The 17,481-nt window shown below is 56.6% G+C and overlaps 4 protein-coding genes across 4 annotated transcripts; all 4 read left to right on the top strand.

Annotated features, from left to right (window-relative positions):
* Positions 1-1,436: 1,436 nt before the first annotated feature.
* Positions 1,437-2,993, top strand: LDBPK_271110 (hypothetical protein, conserved; the record flags this gene model as incomplete). Its single annotated transcript, XM_003861918.1, has 1 exon — positions 1,437-2,993. The coding sequence occupies one exon, from the start codon at positions 1,437-1,439 to the stop codon at positions 2,991-2,993; it is 1,557 nt and encodes a 518-aa protein (XP_003861966.1).
* A 1,287-nt stretch (positions 2,994-4,280) lies between these two features.
* LDBPK_271100 (hypothetical protein, conserved) lies at positions 4,281-5,516 on the top strand (the record flags this gene model as incomplete). The annotated part of the gene is made up of 1 exon (XM_003861917.1): positions 4,281-5,516. One exon carries the CDS (start codon positions 4,281-4,283, stop codon positions 5,514-5,516), a length of 1,236 nt encoding a protein of 411 aa, XP_003861965.1.
* Positions 5,517-8,258: 2,742 nt separating this feature from the next.
* Positions 8,259-10,268, top strand: LDBPK_271090 (translation initiation factor eIF2B subunit-like protein, putative; the record flags this gene model as incomplete). The annotated part of the gene is made up of 1 exon (XM_003861916.1): positions 8,259-10,268. The coding sequence occupies one exon, from the start codon at positions 8,259-8,261 to the stop codon at positions 10,266-10,268; it is 2,010 nt and encodes a 669-aa protein (XP_003861964.1).
* Positions 10,269-13,980: 3,712 nt separating this feature from the next.
* On the top strand, positions 13,981-15,228 carry LDBPK_271080 (hypothetical protein, conserved; the record flags this gene model as incomplete). The annotated part of the gene is made up of 1 exon (XM_003861915.1): positions 13,981-15,228. The coding sequence occupies one exon, from the start codon at positions 13,981-13,983 to the stop codon at positions 15,226-15,228; it is 1,248 nt and encodes a 415-aa protein (XP_003861963.1).
* Between the last annotated feature and the right edge of the window lie 2,253 nt (positions 15,229-17,481).

The following is a 17,481-nucleotide window of genomic DNA, read 5'->3' as shown; positions in this document are numbered from 1 at the left end:
CTGCGAAGAAGCCGGCGAAGAAGGCTGCGAAGAAGGCTGCGAAGAAGCCGGCGAAGAAGGCTGCGAAGAAGGCCGCGGCGAAGAAGTAAAGCGCGCCATCATGCTTGCCCGTGGCTGACTGTACGCTCTTCTGAGGCACACGTGCCCGAAGGCGCATCATAGATCCATCTCTTTGTTTTTCTTTTTGAGTTTTTTTTTTTCCGGGCTCTCTCGTTTTTTTTGGTTACGCTCTTAGGTTCCCCTCCTCCTTGGTGGTGCGTGTGTCTCATCCTCTTCCGTTGATGGGCTTGCTGCATCGCCAGCAGCACACGAAAAACAAAAGAAAGCGAAGAAAGGAATGCCTGGAAAAATGTAAGCAAGCGGCAGAAGGTGCTCCTGAAGGTGGATGCGTGACACCGATAGCCGTCCTGATTGTGCGCATGCGCTGTGATCGATGCAAAGGGAAAGGAACGATGGCTGTTGAGAGCCATAATGGTCCTCGGGCTGGCGCACTGCGTTTGGGACTCCCTCTCTCTCTGCGTTTTGATGCACAGCCTGTTTAGAGCTGTTCTCCGCTTCCCGTGCTTCCGCCCTCTCTTCCTCTTTCTCTCCCCTTCCTGTCCAGCTTCTCATCGCCGAGGCAATGATCTGTGTTCTTGTTGTTCCCTTCCCTTGCACTGCTCTGAGCCTCTCTCTCTCTGGCAGCGATGAGAGCTTGTGTACTCGAAGGGAGTTTTGTGCTGCGCTACCCGCATATTTTCTTCAGTCTCGTCACAGCCCCTCAAGAGTTGTTGACGTGCGAGCAAGTATGTGAGTGGGAGTGGCTTCACGTGGCAAGGGGTTCATTGCACGCACCCGCGAATTTCTCGACAAGTGAGGACACATGTGGCTGACCAACGTGTGGACGGTGTGCCCACCGCAAGTGCGAAGGGAGGGAGGAAGGGATAAGGAGCGAGATAAAAGGAGAGTGGAGGCAGGGGACGATTCTGTGCTGTGCGCTGGGGCGCATGCCACTCGATAGTGCGAGGGAAGGCGCATCCAGCCGTGCCCCTTTCCCTCCTCCTGTCACTGTCGTATGTCCCAAGGGCGCCGTTGTTTTACGCCCTTCATTATTTCCTTGTCCCTCTTCCGTTTTCTGTTTCCTGTGTGCTAAGCGCTGCGTGTTACACCGAAGCGGCCAACGGTTAAACTGTCTCTCTCTGTCGGTGTGTGTGCACAGGTGCATTCAGGAGGCGGTGCTGTACCTTGCTCTCCCACACCGACGCCAACTTGTCTACTCGCACGCAAACGTCCAAGCAAATACGCCCTCGCTCACCTTTGGGGAGGGGGGGGGGCTGAGGGGGGCGGCGAAAAAGACATAAAGCAGCGTCAAGCTAGCGAGACGGGCAGCACTGACAGCTACTGCGGTGGCAGAATAAGAGAGCCCAGCTCGCAGCTGAGAAAAGCAGAAGAGAACAATGGGCGCTGCAGCTGCGAAGCCCGTGCGTGAAGCACCTGTCCGGTACGTGGCCAAGCAGATGCCGCGCCTGGACAAGATTCCAGTGGAGCAGCAGTTCAAGAAGCCGCAGTTTACGGCACAGGGCATCAACACTCGCCAGGACGATGTGAACACCGAACCACTCATGTACGTGGAGACGTCCAAAGACGCCAGCAGCACCGAGCTGACGGACCATGTGGCACCGCGGTGGTACTTGAACACGTACCTGGAGATGTCCGACAACATGCGCACTGACCAAACGGTGATTAGCGGCAACCTTCCTCTTGCGTGGGAGCGCGATAAGCATGAGCCATATTCGCTGGTGCGCGGCCGCATCGATGACGAGGACCTTCGCTGGGTTCTCCAACCGGAGCAGCGCAAGAAGCCTCTCGACGAGCTGCTGGGCCATACGAAACTAGAAAGACAGGTTTTGCAGGACATCCTCGATACGGTGGAGCTACCCCGCACACAGTACCGAAACTACAAGGGCAAATTACACAAAAGCATCGACGACGCCAACACTCACATGACGGCGCGCAAAGAACAAATCGAGAAGGCTCGGGAGGCGGAGATCCTGCGTCAGATTGGATACACCGAAGAGGAGGTTCTGAAGGAAGAGCAGTACCTGACGAATCGCTGCCGCGGCGTGCGCACCCTTGACGAACTTGGCGCAAGTGACCGAGAAAAGCGCCGACAGCAGCGGGCGGCCGAGGCGAGCGAGTTAGAGGACATGCTGAAGGAGCGGCGCATCGAGCAGCTGGAGCGTGGAGAGGCAACCGTGACGGCAGAGGAGGTGGCTGAAAAGCCGGAGGTGCTGCAGATGCGCAACAAGCATTTTAGCACACACAAGAACGTCTACAAGCGCATGTACGCTGCAGACATTGGCAAGGACGAGCGCAACCAGTCAAAGTTTGTGTGGTGGCTCGACCGCACGCGGCGCATCAAGCGCGCTGTGGACACCATTCACGGTGTTCCGGTCTACAATGATCGGCTCTCAGCGAATGAGGAGCAGACGCGCAAGCAGATGCAGGAAGCGGCGGAGTTCAACTTCTCAATATCGCGGTCGCAGGGCGCGAAGGGGTTCACCGACCCGCGCGGGCACTACGATCAGTTCATGGATATTATGCGCTACAACAAGGAGGAGATGCAGAGCGACACACATGTTGAGGTCCACGAGGACAGTAGCGCCGAGCACCCCATCTTTCAGTTCCCCCACACCCGAGAGCACGGCGCGAAGCCAGCGCCGACGCGCTTTGCGGACCGTCGCGACCACGCACAGCGCGTCGACACGGATGTGACTAAGCTCTTTGGGTTTGAGGGCGAGTCGCCTGCTGCTACCGCTGCTACACCTGCTGCGCCTGTACACAGTAAATCGTCTCCGTCAAAGCAGGCAACCAGGGGGGCTGACGGGCTCACGTACCCGAGCGGTCGGGCGAGTGCAGGCGGTTGGGAGAAGGCGAAGGGCGCGAGTGGCTCCACACCAGCAGCATGCACAGAGGCTTCGCCGCCGACAAACAGGGATGAGCGGGAGCACTGAGTTTTTATTTCCTCCTCCCTCCCCTTGCACGCATGCACACCGTTGCGACTCTAGGTGGGCCTCGGCGCATCCGCTGGGGTGACAGAGGCGATCCTGCGCGCCGCCTGCTCTTCCATGGATGTGCCCGGCACGACCTTTTGTGGACACTCGGCTCGCACGTCTGCCGCACCTCGAGGTCACATATAAGAGCTCCTTGTGTATGATTGCGCCGCGCGCGTCTAAGTGCAGACTCGTGCCGGCCTTCACAGGGCTAGAAATCGACGATGTCTTGCTGAGTTTGGCTTCCCTCTGCCTACTGTACATGTTTGTGTGCTTATGTGAAGGGGGTGGAGTCGGAGGTAGGAGGTTGAGTGTTCGATGTGCAAAAGGTCAGAAAAGGGAAAATAGAATATCGACAGCGCACTGACGCTGAACAAAAGAAGACAAAGACGATTCACGCAGACGTATGCGAAGAGTCTCGGTGAGGGGGAGGGAGGGGCAGGGATCGAGCCGGAGGTGCGGAGAGGAGGAGGAGGAGAGGTGAGACGGGCTGGCCTGCTCATAACTTTTTGTCGTTGTAGCCCCTTTCGCGTTCTGTGTTCTTCCTGGGTTGCATCCGCCCTATGCACGTGCGCGTGGGCGGTTGCCTCGTATGCTCACGCGAATGCTCTGAACCTCCGCCTCTTCCCTTTATTCGGCGCCTCTCCATCCTCTTGGCGCTCACTTTCACTATCCACGCCAGTCGTATGTGTGTGTCTCGGTACCCCCCCCTTTGCTGGAGCTCGTTCTACGGCTAGCACTCATCATTTCGCGCTTGCCATCCTCCCGCCTCGTTCATGCTTGTGCTGCCATGCGACTGCGCTTTCTTCGGTGTCGCTGGCCGGCACGTTGACATTAGCTCTACTGCTCTCTCCTTTTTTTTTGTTCGATCCGTCTGCATCTGCCTCCGCCCCGTTTCACAAACCACCACGCACGAAAAGATCGCCTCAGCTGCTCTAAGCACCACTTCAAAATTAACAATCAAAAACTTCGGTGGAACACTTGTTCTTTCTCCCTCTTCCCTTTCCTCACGCAGAGGTCTTCGTCCGCATCTGTCGCTCGCCACTCTCCGTTCTGCTCTCACAGCTCACGACAGGAGATAATAAGGAGGGAGCGCAGATACGCGCGCCCCTACCTTCGAGGACTTCTCTTTCAGTACTTAGCTTTCTTCTCTCCGCCTTTTGGTGCACCTGGTTGTAGCACGTTGTGCGAGGGCGACACTGACCAACACGCATCGACGGAAGAAGGCCATTTTTTTTTTCGACAACGATGTCGTCTCCTAGCGTGCTGGAGCTGTCGAAGCAGCTGATGCAGCTCGACAACCAGGCGAAGGCCCTCCGCAACGAGGTGGAGTATCTTCGCGCCACGAAGCGCTCCCTCGAAGTGTCGAATACGACTGAGGGCAAGCTGTCGGAGATGCGGGACAGCACGGGTAGCACTGCCAAGTCTCAGCGCTCTCGTGCCTCGGCGCGGCGCAGCGGTACGGCTGGCGGTACCAGCATCTCTCTCCCGCAGGACTTCATTGACGATCTGGCGCAGAAGCGCAGTGACGTGGAGGCCTCCATCCGCACGCACAAGAAGCTGCTGAGGGAGAAGGAGGCCCTGCAAACTGCTCTGGCCAAGGCCGAGGATGCCACCGAGGCGGCCGAGCAGGAGTACCTCGGTATTGTGGAAGTTGTTGGCATCGACACCGACGGCAATTCGAACTCTGCGGTCGGCCTCAAGAAGAAGAACGCGTACGGCATCGCCCTGAAAAATGCAGTGGCGGTGTATCAACAGCGTGAGAACGTTCGCATTCAAATGGAGGGCCAGTCCCGCGAGCTGCTGCGCCTTGCTGCGATTCTGCAGGAGACGACCGATGCGGAGAGTCAGCGCGCCGAGGCTGTAGAGGTACTCGCCGAGCGCAAGACGAAGCTGGAGGCGCTGCGCCACGAGTGCAACACGATCGCGCGTGCGGCGGCTCGCAGGGAAAAGATCGCCGACAGGAACCAGCACGGCCTCACATCGGAGGATTACATCCGTCACAGCAACTTCGACCGCCGGGTCGCGCTGCACGAGCTGTCCAAGGAGGACAACCTCATCAAGCAGAATAACCTGGCCATTCGCTACCGCGCCATGCAAATTGCGAAGATTCAGGCGCACCTCGAACTGATCGGTGACGCCGTCACCGGTGATGACATGGAGGAGGAGGAGCGCGTTGATGCGGATATTGTCGAGGAGCTCGCGAAGGAGATCAACGACTTGTACGATTCCCACCTTGTGGCGAACCTTCGGATGGACACCATCGACTGCGAGATTGAGAAGATGGTGTGGCGCGCCTCTGCGTTGCAGCACGCAAAGGAGAGCACTGTGGTGGAGATGGGACGTGTCCGCCGCGAGCACCGCCGCTACCTCGACGAGCTACAGAAGACCGTCGATAAGGAGCGCGTTTCGAACGGCCAGACCATCATGCAGCTGCAGGACGAGCTCGAAACCCTTCATAGGAGCTCTGCCCGCAAGAAGTAGCGGCCAAGGTCGTCGCCCAGCTTTGAGGCTGCCTCCGCTGATCGCTTGTAAAGGAGGTTAGAGAACGAAAAAAAAAGGTAGTAGTGATATGCGGAAGGGTGTTGATCGTCGTATCGCGTCTGCGTGCACGTGTATGTCGGCGCGCGTGAGTCGAGCTGCGTCCGAAGCTGCCGAAAGTGTCCCGTATGGGTGGGGGGAACGGCAGCGGTGACGAAGCTTTCGCTGGCGCGCAGGCATATGCTTTCGGTACGGTGGCGTGACGCTTCTCTCCGCAAGGCTCTGTATATACGGATGCGTTGCTGTATCAGGCTTAGACAGCGGTATCTCAACGGTTGAAACCGTTCTCGTGGGCAAGCAGAGGCAGGTCGATTGTCTGGGAAGGTGTTCACACCGGCATCGGCTACTGTGAGTGGAGCGTGTGTGGAAAGGCACAAGAGCACGGCTATAGTGAAGGTCGTAGCGCGACAACAGCTGAAATCTCTGCGTGTCCCCTTCACTCGTGTCATTTGCCGGGCGCCTTCTCCGTACACCTCCATATCTCTCGGCTCCTTCCCCCCCTCTGTCTCTCTGAAAGCCCACAGCGGTCAGGTGCATTGGCCGCTTTTCCGCCACTTCCATCTGCTCGTGTATCTGTACTCCTCTCTCTCTCCCTCTCTCTTACATTCTTCCTCGCTGCGCCTGTGTTTGTGTGTCGGTGTGATCGGTTGCCTTGCCCCCGATGGCCTCCTTTCGCCCATCGTTGATTTATCTGGTTGGTGTGCTACCGTTCCAGGGGCCTCACGAGCTGCATTTCTCTTTCTCGGGCAGTTTTGCGCGCTTTGTGCCACCGCTGCTGCCATCTTTCTCTCTCTCCCTCTTCCCCCTGTCTGTCTCTCGCTCGTTGTTTCTCACACCCTCGCTCTCCTGTATTTCGTCCGCGGTCAGAAGAAATGCGTGTTTGCGTGCGCGCGCGCGCGTGTGTGTGCTTGTGCTCGTTGGGTGTACACGCATGTAGCCGCATCGTTGTTTTAACGTTTTCATGTGTTCCTTCTTTCCCCCTCCCCACTTCTCTACGCGGTGGATGAGGATGCTAGGCGAAACGAAAAAAAAAAAACGAAGAGAAAGCGTGGGAGTAGCGGCACTTGTTAGCTAGCGAAGAAGGTTGCCGTTACGGCGCTGGTGCTGCTGGAGCCGCTCTCTTCTCAGCGTTCTGCGTCACCACTTCCCCTCCTCCCTCCTCTCAGTCTCTCTCCTCTCCACGGTGTGCCAGACCCTGAAATAGCCTTCTCTCTCTCGCTCTTTGGCTTCCTTCATTCTCGCTGTGTGGTTTTCCGTAATGCTTGTCGCCTTTTTTTTTGCTCGTGTGTTGCGGTCGTCTCACTTGTCTCTGTTTCGTAGGTGTGTGCGTACGTATGTGTCTGCATGTGTGTGTATGTCCCGTCTTGTCCATCCCCTTTCCCTCCTCTTCCCCTCTTTCCTTTGTATGCCATGATTTTTTTTGTTTCTTTGGAGTCTCTCGCTCTCTCGTCCTTGACTTCGGGCTCCTCTGTGATGGCGAGAACAGCAGAATCACGTGTCTGTTAGCAAGGGGAGGCGGAGGAGGGCCTGCATGGCGCAGACGTGTGGCTATGTGCGCCGTCTTTGTGGGCGAGTGCGCATCTGTGTGTCTGGCATCAGAGTGTTGTCTCCCGGCCCCACTCTCTCTCTTATCTGTACTCTCTTCCTTTTTTTTCTGTTTGTTTCTCTCCTCCGTCATCTTACGTCATTTCCCTCGCGCTGGCATGCGGGGGCGTCGTTTTGCGGATCTCACGCAGTCGAGGCGATGGCGACCGAGACAACGCCAGGCGAATGCGTATTCGGCACAGCAACAAAGCAGTTTGCCACGAGCGCTGCTTTTCAGCGCCAAGAGCTGCGTGTCGGGCTTTGTTCCTGTCGCTAGATGCGAAAAAAAATGATCGAGGCGCATTAGGTAATCGCATGAGAGAGCCGCGCTGAAAAAGCTGCCCGAGCTCACTTCCTCTCCGCGTGTGAGATATGTGCGGCGTGGCTTTCATGACGGAGCAGGTAATTCAGCGCAGAGCTGTAAAGATGTTAGCGTTGACGAGAGGCGCATGGCAACAGGATCAGCATGCGACGACGACCTGGCAGTCGAACTTCTTCTTTATGGCTGCGCATAAGTCACCGCAATGGGGTTCCAATCTGGCCCGACGTCTTCAAGCGGTTCATTTCCGTTCTTCTCTCTGTCTTGCTGCCTCCAACTTCTCATGAACTACCCTCTCGCCCCATCGTACACATGATCATGATTTGTATGTGTATGCGTGTCTGACTTCCTCTCCTCTCGTCCTCTACCGCGACCTCATCACAGCCCGTTCTGCGGCTCTCTTCTTATTCTCTGGACACCACCGTGTCTTCCCATACGCAGTACGCTGGCGCGTGTCTGCGTGCTTTATGCCTTCATTCGAACAAGGGCTGAGCGGTGCGCCTCTGCTTACTCCTCTTTGTAAAGCTTGTCTGCGTGCGATACCACGCACAGACGAGACTGCTCATTCACTCGCGTTAGGCAAGAGCTCACTGACTTACTCACCACCCACGACGTTTCCGCTTGTTGCCTTCCTCGGCTCCCCGACCTAATCAATAAAAAACAAAGCAACAGCACGAGCGGTATCCAGTCGCCTCGATCCACCTCCCTTCTCATTCGCCCAACTTGTCCTCTCTCTCTGTTGGACCCATCGATTGCCATCCGTAGACGCCATTACGTAGCCCATGTCGTCGTCTTCGGAGAAGGAGGCAAAGAAGCAGGAGGAGCTTCGGCTGGCCGGCAGCGACTCCGAAGGCGCGCGTGCTGCCGTGAAGGCACAGCGCGAACTGAAGAAGAAGCGAGACGCCATGCGCAAATTGGAGAAGAGGCTCAAGGGTATCAAGGACGATGCTGCCAAAAAGGTGGAGTACGACGCTGCGAAAGCTGTCGTGGATGAGGTGGCGGCAGAGGTAAACGCGATCGAGCGAAAGCTGGCGGAGTTGACCGGGAAGGCTCTCGAGAGCGCTGCCGCTCCTGAACCGGCCCCTGCCGCATCCCCTTCTTCACCGATTTCTTTGACATCGGCAACCGTGACGGCAACGGGTAAGGAGGCGGCAAAGGAATCCCAGATGCGTTTTGTGGGTCAAAGTGGCGACGAGGCCCGTTCCGCTGTGAAGACGCAGCGCGAGTTGAAGAAGAAGCGCGATGCACTGCGCAAGGTGCAGAAGAAAATGAGGTCGTGTGGCAGTGACGCCGAGGCCGCCGCCGCTATGGAGCAGGAGGCGGCACTGCTCGCCGAGATCGGCCACCTCGAAGCCCTGAGCGGGGCATCGTCGGCTCCGTCGACAGCGCACGTTGCGGCCGCCCCTTCCGCCTCGACTCCTGCGACGGCTGCGGCCTCGCCAACAGCGTTGGTCACCGTCGCGACCAACAAGAGCAGCGGCGCCAAAGCGGTGATAAGCGGCGAGCCTGCCAAAGAGATCACTGCGGAGGAGCGGGCGGCGTCAGCGAAGAGACTGCACGACCTCGTTCAAGGTGCCATGGATGCCAACCGGCTCAAGTGCCTGCACGTTCTACCGCGCGACGCCGTCGTGCACCCCCGCATCGCCGAGGTAGCTGTGCTGATGGAGCAGATGATTCTTGTCGGCGGCAGTGCACGCGCCTTGGCACTCATCTCCGCCTTCCGCGAGCTGAGTCGCGCAACCACCGTCCTCGCCGTGCCATCTCTGAACGAGGTGGACACAACCGCGTTTGAAAAGCTCATCCAGATCAACTTTGACTTTGTGCGCCGCAAGCGTGAGGCCTCGGCCGGCATGCGCCACGTGAAGGATGTGCTCGTGCGCCGCTTCGTCGCGTTGCGGGACGAGGTAATTCACCCAAAGCCGAGCATGGTCGACCTCATCAAGGACCTCGGAGGTCCGCGTGAGGTGACGCTGAAGATACTGGACGTCATTGAGGCCGAGCTGAAGATGTCGTTCAAGAGCATTGTAGAGGATCGCTCGCTGCCGTACGTTTCGAGCAGCGACACTATCTTAGTGTTTGGCCGCAGTAGTCTGGTCGAGTACATCTTGTTGTCCCGTTCGCGTGATCCACAATGCAAGCCGAAGCGCGTCATTGTGATCGACTCTGCGCCCCTCTTTGAAGGCCGGCAGCTGGCCGAAAAGCTCTCGAGCGCCGGCATTGGCGTGACGTACGGTCTCATCACGGCATGCTGCACATTGATGCCCAAGTGCACGCGTGTGTTCATGGGGGCTTCGGCTGTGCTGCAGAACGGTGACATGTTTGGCCGCTGCGGCATGGCGCTCGTGGCGGCCTGCGCGAAGCTGTTCCGCAAACCTGTGCTGTGCTTTAGTGAGAGTTACAAATTTGTGCCAGAGGTGTGGGTGGGCAACTTGGCACAGAACACAAAACTTGCGGACATGCGGCCTGCCGCGGAAGTGCACGGCAGTGACACAGGCACGCACAGCCCGCTTGTATACCACACCCCACCCACGCTATCCCCTCCTCAGCTACGTGCCTCTGGGGGTTGGGGCACACCGGCGCGCGGTGCCGACTTCCTTGCACGCAGCGGTGGCGGTGGCGCGGTTCCGTTCTCGTCGAGTGCCTCCGGCTACCTTTACGATCTGACGCCTGCCTCGTACGTAGACATGATCATCTGCGAAATGGGGTGCCTGCACACGTCTGCCATCGTGGCAGCTATTAAGGATCGCGAAGGCCGCGACACGTCGCAGCTTGTGAATCTTGTCCGGGGATGAGCGAAACAGCTTGCAGAAGATCTGGCTTGCTGCTGCGAGCATCTGACCCACGCTCACCGCGGCGTCGACTCTTGATTTGCATGGCGTACTGTGGCGGCTCGTTGCGCCTAAGGCAGAGGGCGGCATAGGGCCTTTTCTCTCTCTGTTTGTGTGTGTGTGTGCTGGCCACTGTGAACCTCTCTCGCTCTCACCTTGTGTGGCGTGGCGTGGCGTCATTCTTAAATGGATTCGTCTCCTTCCGAACAAGAGCAGTGACGAGCAAATAGAAGAGAGGAGGAGCTGGGACAAGGAGCGGGCGCGGAAATCCGCAGGCCTTGTCTCTCCTTTTCCGTGGCCCGATAGGCTTCTCCCTGGGCGTTTTGCGCCGTGCTGGCAAGTGGCTGACAGGTTCCCTTCACTTGCCTGCTTTGAGGGCCACCTGCACACGTGAGCATTAGCGCAGCCTCTGTGATGCAAGCCTGAGGGAGGGCGGTGGTGGCGCACCGTAGTCTGCGGTGCTTCGGCTGCTCTCAGGTGCGGTACCACGCTTGCGCCATCACAGGGGTCGTGACTGGAGCGTAAATACGCAGTACACGCTCTCTCTAACGACAACCGCAACAATAAAAAGGGAGGAAACCAAGATGAAGTTGACAAGCGATATGACGCGGGCAGTGCTCGATGTGTTTGCTGCTAAGCGGAGGAGGGAAGTGTAATGCCCGCTCACATGTTTTTCTTTCGCGTCTCTGCCACTCTCTATTTGTTACTGCTCCCTCTTCCCCTCTTCACTCCATGGTTCAACTGCACACACACACACACACACACACACACACCCCCACACCCACACACACGCATATGCGTGCGCACACCAAGGAGCTTTACGCGTTCTCTTTTTTTCCACCGCTTGACCTGCTTTTCTTGTTTTCCTTTGTTTCATTCCTTTTTTTTTTCGCTGCTTTGTGCCGTCGTGTATGTCCTGATACTCTTCCTCTCACCTCCGTCCCATCTCTCCCCTCAGCGGCCCAAGCTTGCAGCGCTTCTCGTATTCCTCCTTGTCTCGGCTTCCGCTGCTGGTGCTATTGCTGTGCCTTGCTCGCTGGGTACGCGTATTGGGTTGCCTCGCGCGCGCGTGCAACTCATCTGCCCTCTTTATCTCGCTGTGTTTTTACCCACCCTCCACCTACTTTTCCTCCGCACTTGCTGCACGTGCGACTGGAGAGTTTTCTCATCACACCGGAACCCGACAGCGACTGCCGCGCTGCACGAAACGCGTGCTTCTTTGAATCAACTAACACCTCTTACATCGCCTTTCTTTTCCTACCCACTCTTTCCACTTCATCCCTCATACACTCCGTCGCGGGCACGACTGCTACGTGAGAGCCCTGCTGTCTCTCCTTTCTTCCCTTTTTTTTCGTGTTTACCGCGCGCCGCGTGAAAGAAGGAAAGGGCATCAATTCACACTCCCACTTCCCACAAAGAAAAAAGAGAAGAGGGATACAGCTGCTGCGACCTGGTGGAGAGCGACTTCACAAAACGCGAAGGCCGATCTGTAAGGCTGCGCACTGACACGGAACACGCACTTACGTATACATATCCAAACCTATCATCCTCCCGTTCCTCTCATCGCGCACACAGCTTCCTCTCTCAGTGTGCGTGCATTGAGTCTGAAGGGCGGGAGAAACCGCATCGCGTAAGCCCTCACGTTTTATCTTGTGTTGTTGTGCCTGGCGGCTTTTCCTACATACCCGCTTTTCCCTTTGTTTTTGCGTATTTCTTTCTCTCCTCCTCGCCAACTCTCTCTGTAAGTGAATCTGCGTCGCGGTTCCCGTTTCGCAAGAGCGTCAGCCTCCTCCCTCTCTTTCTCCTCGCCGCAGTACCCACGGCAACCTTTGCGCACCCGCAAGGGCTCACTGGTGAGCGCGCAGTTTTTTTTTCTGCGTTGTCCTCCTTGTTCTTGTGACGGTCTCCCCGCAAATCCTTTCCGCTGCCTTCCCCATCTTCCGCCTCTCTTTTCTCGCTCTGTCCTTGCCACACCTCTGTCTCTTCCGTGTGTGAGCCGGGGAACGTTCTCAGGCACGTTTCTTCTCACTGACCCTGTCCCTCCCTCCCAAGTCGCTGCATTCTTTTTCTCTTCCCTTTTCGTTCCCTCTCTCTCGCTGAGCGCCACTACTCCACTGCAGACCGCCCGCTCACCCTTCCTCCTCTTCCACGGGGTGGTCTCTCGTCCTTGCTGAAAATCATACTCTCAAAGATTGACGTGTTGGAAGCATCCAAAGGTGCGGGGGCCAGTGCGTGTCTGTCTGGGTGTGCGGGAGGAGCTCAGAACTCGGGATAGGGGCGCAGGACACCCACGTCGTACAACAGCGCTGCCTGTGGAGGGGAGCGAGCGAGCGAGATAGAGAGCTGAGAGACGGCCGATCTTCTTCCCTCGACCCCAGAGACCTCTCTCCTCAATTCACAAATAGAAGGAGCGAGGCGGAGAGCGCACGTTCCTCCTCCTGCTCCACACCTCTCAACATACGCACGCACGCACACACACAGGAAGGTGCCACCTCAGAAGCACTGAAAAGTGCGTGCATCAAACACGGAGATACGGGGTGCGCCATCTCTCGTGTTGCCCCCCCCCTTGCGCTTTTACTGTTTTTTTTTTTTGTGTGGCGCATTTGTCTTTGTCCGCGCATTCTGTGGCGGTTTCCTAGTAGGGACGGCTCATAGCAGCACGGTCAACGCCAGGCAAGCAGCCACTGCTACTCTCGCCGTTAGTGGGTTTCCCCCTCGACCCACCGCCGCGTTCTGCTCCTCCCTTTCCCACACCCCCTGCGATTCCGCGACGCACACCCACCAGAAAGTACGCTCACCTACAGAAGCACACATCCGCACACAACACACACACACACACACACGGAAATCATACCATCAAAGGGGCCTGGGGAACGAAGAGGGAAAACATATATATACATACAACTTATTTTTATCGCTTCACACCACAAAACACCCTTCGAAGGATAGGCTGCAAACGGCAAAACAGCTCGAGGGATTGAAAGAAAGGAACACCCTCGCCCTTTTTCCTGCGTCACCTCTCGTACACCGCCGCATCCTCTCTACCCTCCCTTCCATCCCGGCAGAGCACACAGAGCTAAAGAAATAGGCTCAGCGGACACGCACGCGATAGACGTCGCTTGAAAGCAGCAGAGCGTAGTTGTGCGGAAGAGTTCCTTATTTTTTTTTTCGAGGTCTCTCCGCTCGCCTCTTTCTCAAGGGGCACTTCTGTTTGCAGTGTTTGTGTTTTCTTCCTGCTTTTGGGCCGTCCGTCGCTTTCCCATCGGTTTGTTCTGACTCGGACAAGGACCCTCTTTTTTTGTACTCGCTCCCTCCCTCGATATCAACCTCCGCTTGTTGGCGCTTGTGTCTGCTCCCTTTTCACGCTCCCTTTATCTTTTTTCCCCTCCCTTTCCGTCTGGGCCCGTCTCTTACTTTGCGGTTGCTGCTTCCTTGCTGCGCCCCTGCCCCTTCCCTTCACTCGCTCATCTACCTGTTTTACCAGTCGCTTCTCGCCATCTCTTTTTCTTTTTCTCGCGTACACCTGCGTCGGAAGTCGTTGGTAGGAGGCGACTGCCTTCGTTCTCTTTCCCGCTTGCTTCACGGTCTCTTGCTCCATACGCTTTTCTGCTCCTTTCGCTTAAGCAATAGCAGTGCCTCCAATCGGCTGTGCAGTCGCTCTTGTTCATCCTTGGTAATGCTGAGCACCATGGATAGCAGCGCCTCTCCCGTTTGCCGCTCTCCAAGCTCGAAGAGCTACGCGACCCGCCGCGTCCGTTCACCTGTCGTGCTCAACCTCGTCGAGGATAATCTGAAGGAATCGTGCAGCGGCGAGGCGTTCGGCTCGTCGCAGCCCGCGAGCCTGACGTCGAGCGGCGGAGGGCCTCGTACATCGGCCTTATCTCCGAGCAGGATGGGAAAGTCAGTTCTTACAGCGGAGGAACGAGAGAACGTTCTCACCACGCTCACGCCGAACTCGCGGCCACGCCGCAAATCAGACAATGCGGTGACGCTAAGTAGCTCTTCCTCGGTTCGGGGATCGCAGGAGAAGGGAAGCAACTCAAAATTAAGAGCAGTCAAGCTGTGTAAGTTTTCTGCGCTGCCGCAGGCCCCGCACACCTCTGCTAATCTCGACACGTGTACATCACCGGTGCAGCGGAGCGTCTCCTCGCGACGGGTGAGGAGGTCCGTGTCGCTCACGTCCTCTGTTCTGACCTCCAGGCCGACGGAGGAATTGGCGACATCTTCTACGCCCTCTAACCCACCACTAATGCCGGAGTTACCAGCCCCATTGTCTTCGCGCGAGCACTCAGCCGCGATTTCGGAGGAGGTGGATGAGTGCTGCATCTGCTTGGAGGTGTACACAAACGAGAACCCGATGTTCCGCGGCGCGTGCCAGCATCATTTTCATCTTCCTTGTCTCATGGAATGGAAGCAGCGCAGCAGCTTGTGCCCGATGTGCTGTGCCGAAACACTCCGAGGTATCGGCGAGTTTGAGGGCTCACATCAATGCGCAGCTGCAGATCCAGCTGAGGTGGCTCGACAGCGCGCTATCGCGAAGCGCGACGCCGAAATCGCGCACAATCTGCAGCACAACTATCTTCTTCAGGCGCAGCTTCGTGGCAGGCAATATGCATACGCTACGCAAGCCGTGCGGTCGTTTCAGGGGCTGCACAGTGGTTCACCAAGCAGTTCGACCAGCCGCACACCGCCGCACACCGCCGAGGTTGAGGAGCACCCCTTGAGCACATTGCAGGCTCACAATAGGTGTAACGCGCAACGATCAGGCGGCATCGTACGCCAGTCGCCACCACCGGAGAACGTACACCAGCCCCGTGTTACGGCGAATGCGCACTCGCAGTTAACCGCACCGCCGGCGCATCCAAGCATGGAGGAAAGTCGACGTTCGCGCAGCAAGTCACAGGCGGGGTGCGCTGTCATGTAGAGTGGGGATCGGTGCGTGCTGTTGCTCTCAACGATAATTTTCCTCCTCCTCGCCATTGCTCCCCACCTGCCCCTCTCTCGCTCCGATGACGGTTAGTTGCTCTCACCCTATCACCGTATTCACAACTTGTATTTGCCGCTAGTGTAGTGAGCCCAGCCCATCTTCCGTTTTCCGGTATGTTTTCCCTTTTTTGTGCTCGTGCTCGTGCTTGTATATGCTCTTCTCTCGTTTTTGTTGTTTTCGTGTCTTTTCCAAGCCTCTCTTGTGCTCTTCCGCCGCGTTCGTACCTCCGCCACACTCAGCTTGTATATATATATTTATTTATCTCCGTATCTTTGCTTCTTCGTTTGCTGGTGTCCCTCTCTCGCCCTTTTGCATCTACTTCGCCGTGTGTCCTTTCTGTGTCTGCGTGTTGTGCTCATCTACTCCTCCGTGCCTCTCTCCAGCGAGACGTCCGTTGTTGTCTTTCCAGGTGCCTGGATGGGCGTATGCATGTATGTAGGTATGTGTGTGTGTGTGTGCGTATGTATATATGTCTGTGTGCTTGTACATGGGTATGTGACTCGAACAGGCTAACAACGTCATTGTGCGTTCGAGTGCTCCGGTTGCTCGACCTCTCTGTCCCGTTTCGCTGCACCGACTTCTTCTTCCCTCCTTCGAAGCTATCCCTCCATTATCTGCTGCCGGCAAAGACAGGAAACAAAAAGAAGAGGGTGCACGCAAAGAGGGAGAAGCAGTGTGTGCTGCGAATTGTGGACTTGGTCTCTTGCCCGAGACTCACGCCACCCACCACCCTCTTTTCTGTTTTGTTTCATCCTCCTTTCTCTGTAGGTCCTCGCTTCGCTCTTCTCTCTCACACAGAGAGACAAAGGCATCTTCGTGTAAACGGATTATTCGTCCACCGCCATCTCTTCCTCGTCCGCCCGCCCCGCGATACAGAAGCATGTAAATAACGCAAGGTGAACTTTTTTGTACACAGGAAGCCTGAGGTGCGTACAGACAAGAAGAGCTGGACAGAGTGTTGTGTGCCGAGGCGGCTATCAGGGCACTGCATGAAAAGGAGGGTTGTCGTAGCGGAGTTGTACTGATTTTGTGGTTGCATTGCAGTGTAGAAGTAGAATATTCTAACCCCCCCTCCCTCCCCCAAAGAAACGACAATTTCACATGCCCATTCCTTTCACACGACAGGCAAAGAAACAACACCGTGAAAAAAATCCTTTGCTGGCTTTTCATTGACGCCACGAGGCTGACGCTGCTGAAAAGGATTGTGATGGAGCTGTGTGTCCCCGGTGCTCTCGGCGCGATCGTTTTCGCAATGGCACCATGCCTTGCCTTCGCTCGTTTTTTTCCCTTTTCCGTCAGTGGCTGTTGTGGGTGATGGGCGTCTTTTTGCGATGCACACGTCTGCGTACCTGCATGTCTCCTCCTCTTCACGTATGGCCGGTATCGCCCGCCCGCCCACATCTTGTAGCACAGGGCCCAGGAAGAGGACTTGACGGAGAAGAGCGGCGAAGCAAGGCGGGAGGCGAATCACAAAGTTCATGCGAAAACACAAAAAAAAAACGAAAGAAAAATGCGTGCGAGGAATGAGAGGAGGAGATGAGCGGCGAGGAGACGAGCGAAGGAGAACAAACATTAGTGGGGTGATCTCCGCATGCGCACTAAATTATTATTATTACTATTATCATTATCTGTTGTTTTTGCTTCTTTCTGGCTTCTTTGCTGCTGTGGTGCTTCGTCTCCCGCTCCTTCTCCCTATGAGTATCTCGACTTTGTCACCCCCTCCATTCCGAGCGACTAGCGCATCCATGAAGATTCCTGATACGTAGTATTGGGTAAGATGCATGGATGTGCCCCCCCCCTCCTCCTCCCCTCGCCTCGCCTCAGCCGTTTCCGCTAAAAACGTTTCGCTTTTTTTTTCGTTATACGAGTATCTGCTCTGTTGGGGTTTGATACAGCACACTTCAGCTGTTCCTCTCGTGTGCGTTATTTTTCAGTCGTCGATTCTTGCGTTCTATTCCAGCTTCCTTCTCTCTTTTCTTTATTGGTGTGATGCCCGTGAAGGGGCCCGGGTGACTCCGCCCTCCCACTCGCTCCGCTCTCGGCCTGTCTCGTCGCGTGCGTTGCTCTGAATGTTTCTCTTTCTTTTTTTCTTGTGTCGTGCGTATGTACCCTGATGACGCCGGCCACCTCTCACCCCTGCCATCAGCGCCTGGCAACTCACCCTGTGTGGGGCAGGCCAAGCAGCCTGCA

The sequence above is a fragment of the Leishmania donovani genome, chromosome 27, assembly GCF_000227135.1.
Source record: "Leishmania donovani BPK282A1 complete genome, chromosome 27".
NCBI lineage: Eukaryota > Euglenozoa > Kinetoplastea > Trypanosomatida > Trypanosomatidae > Leishmania > Leishmania donovani.
The sequence above is the reverse complement of the archived record's forward strand: the minus strand, read 5'-3'. Positions and strand labels throughout refer to the sequence as shown.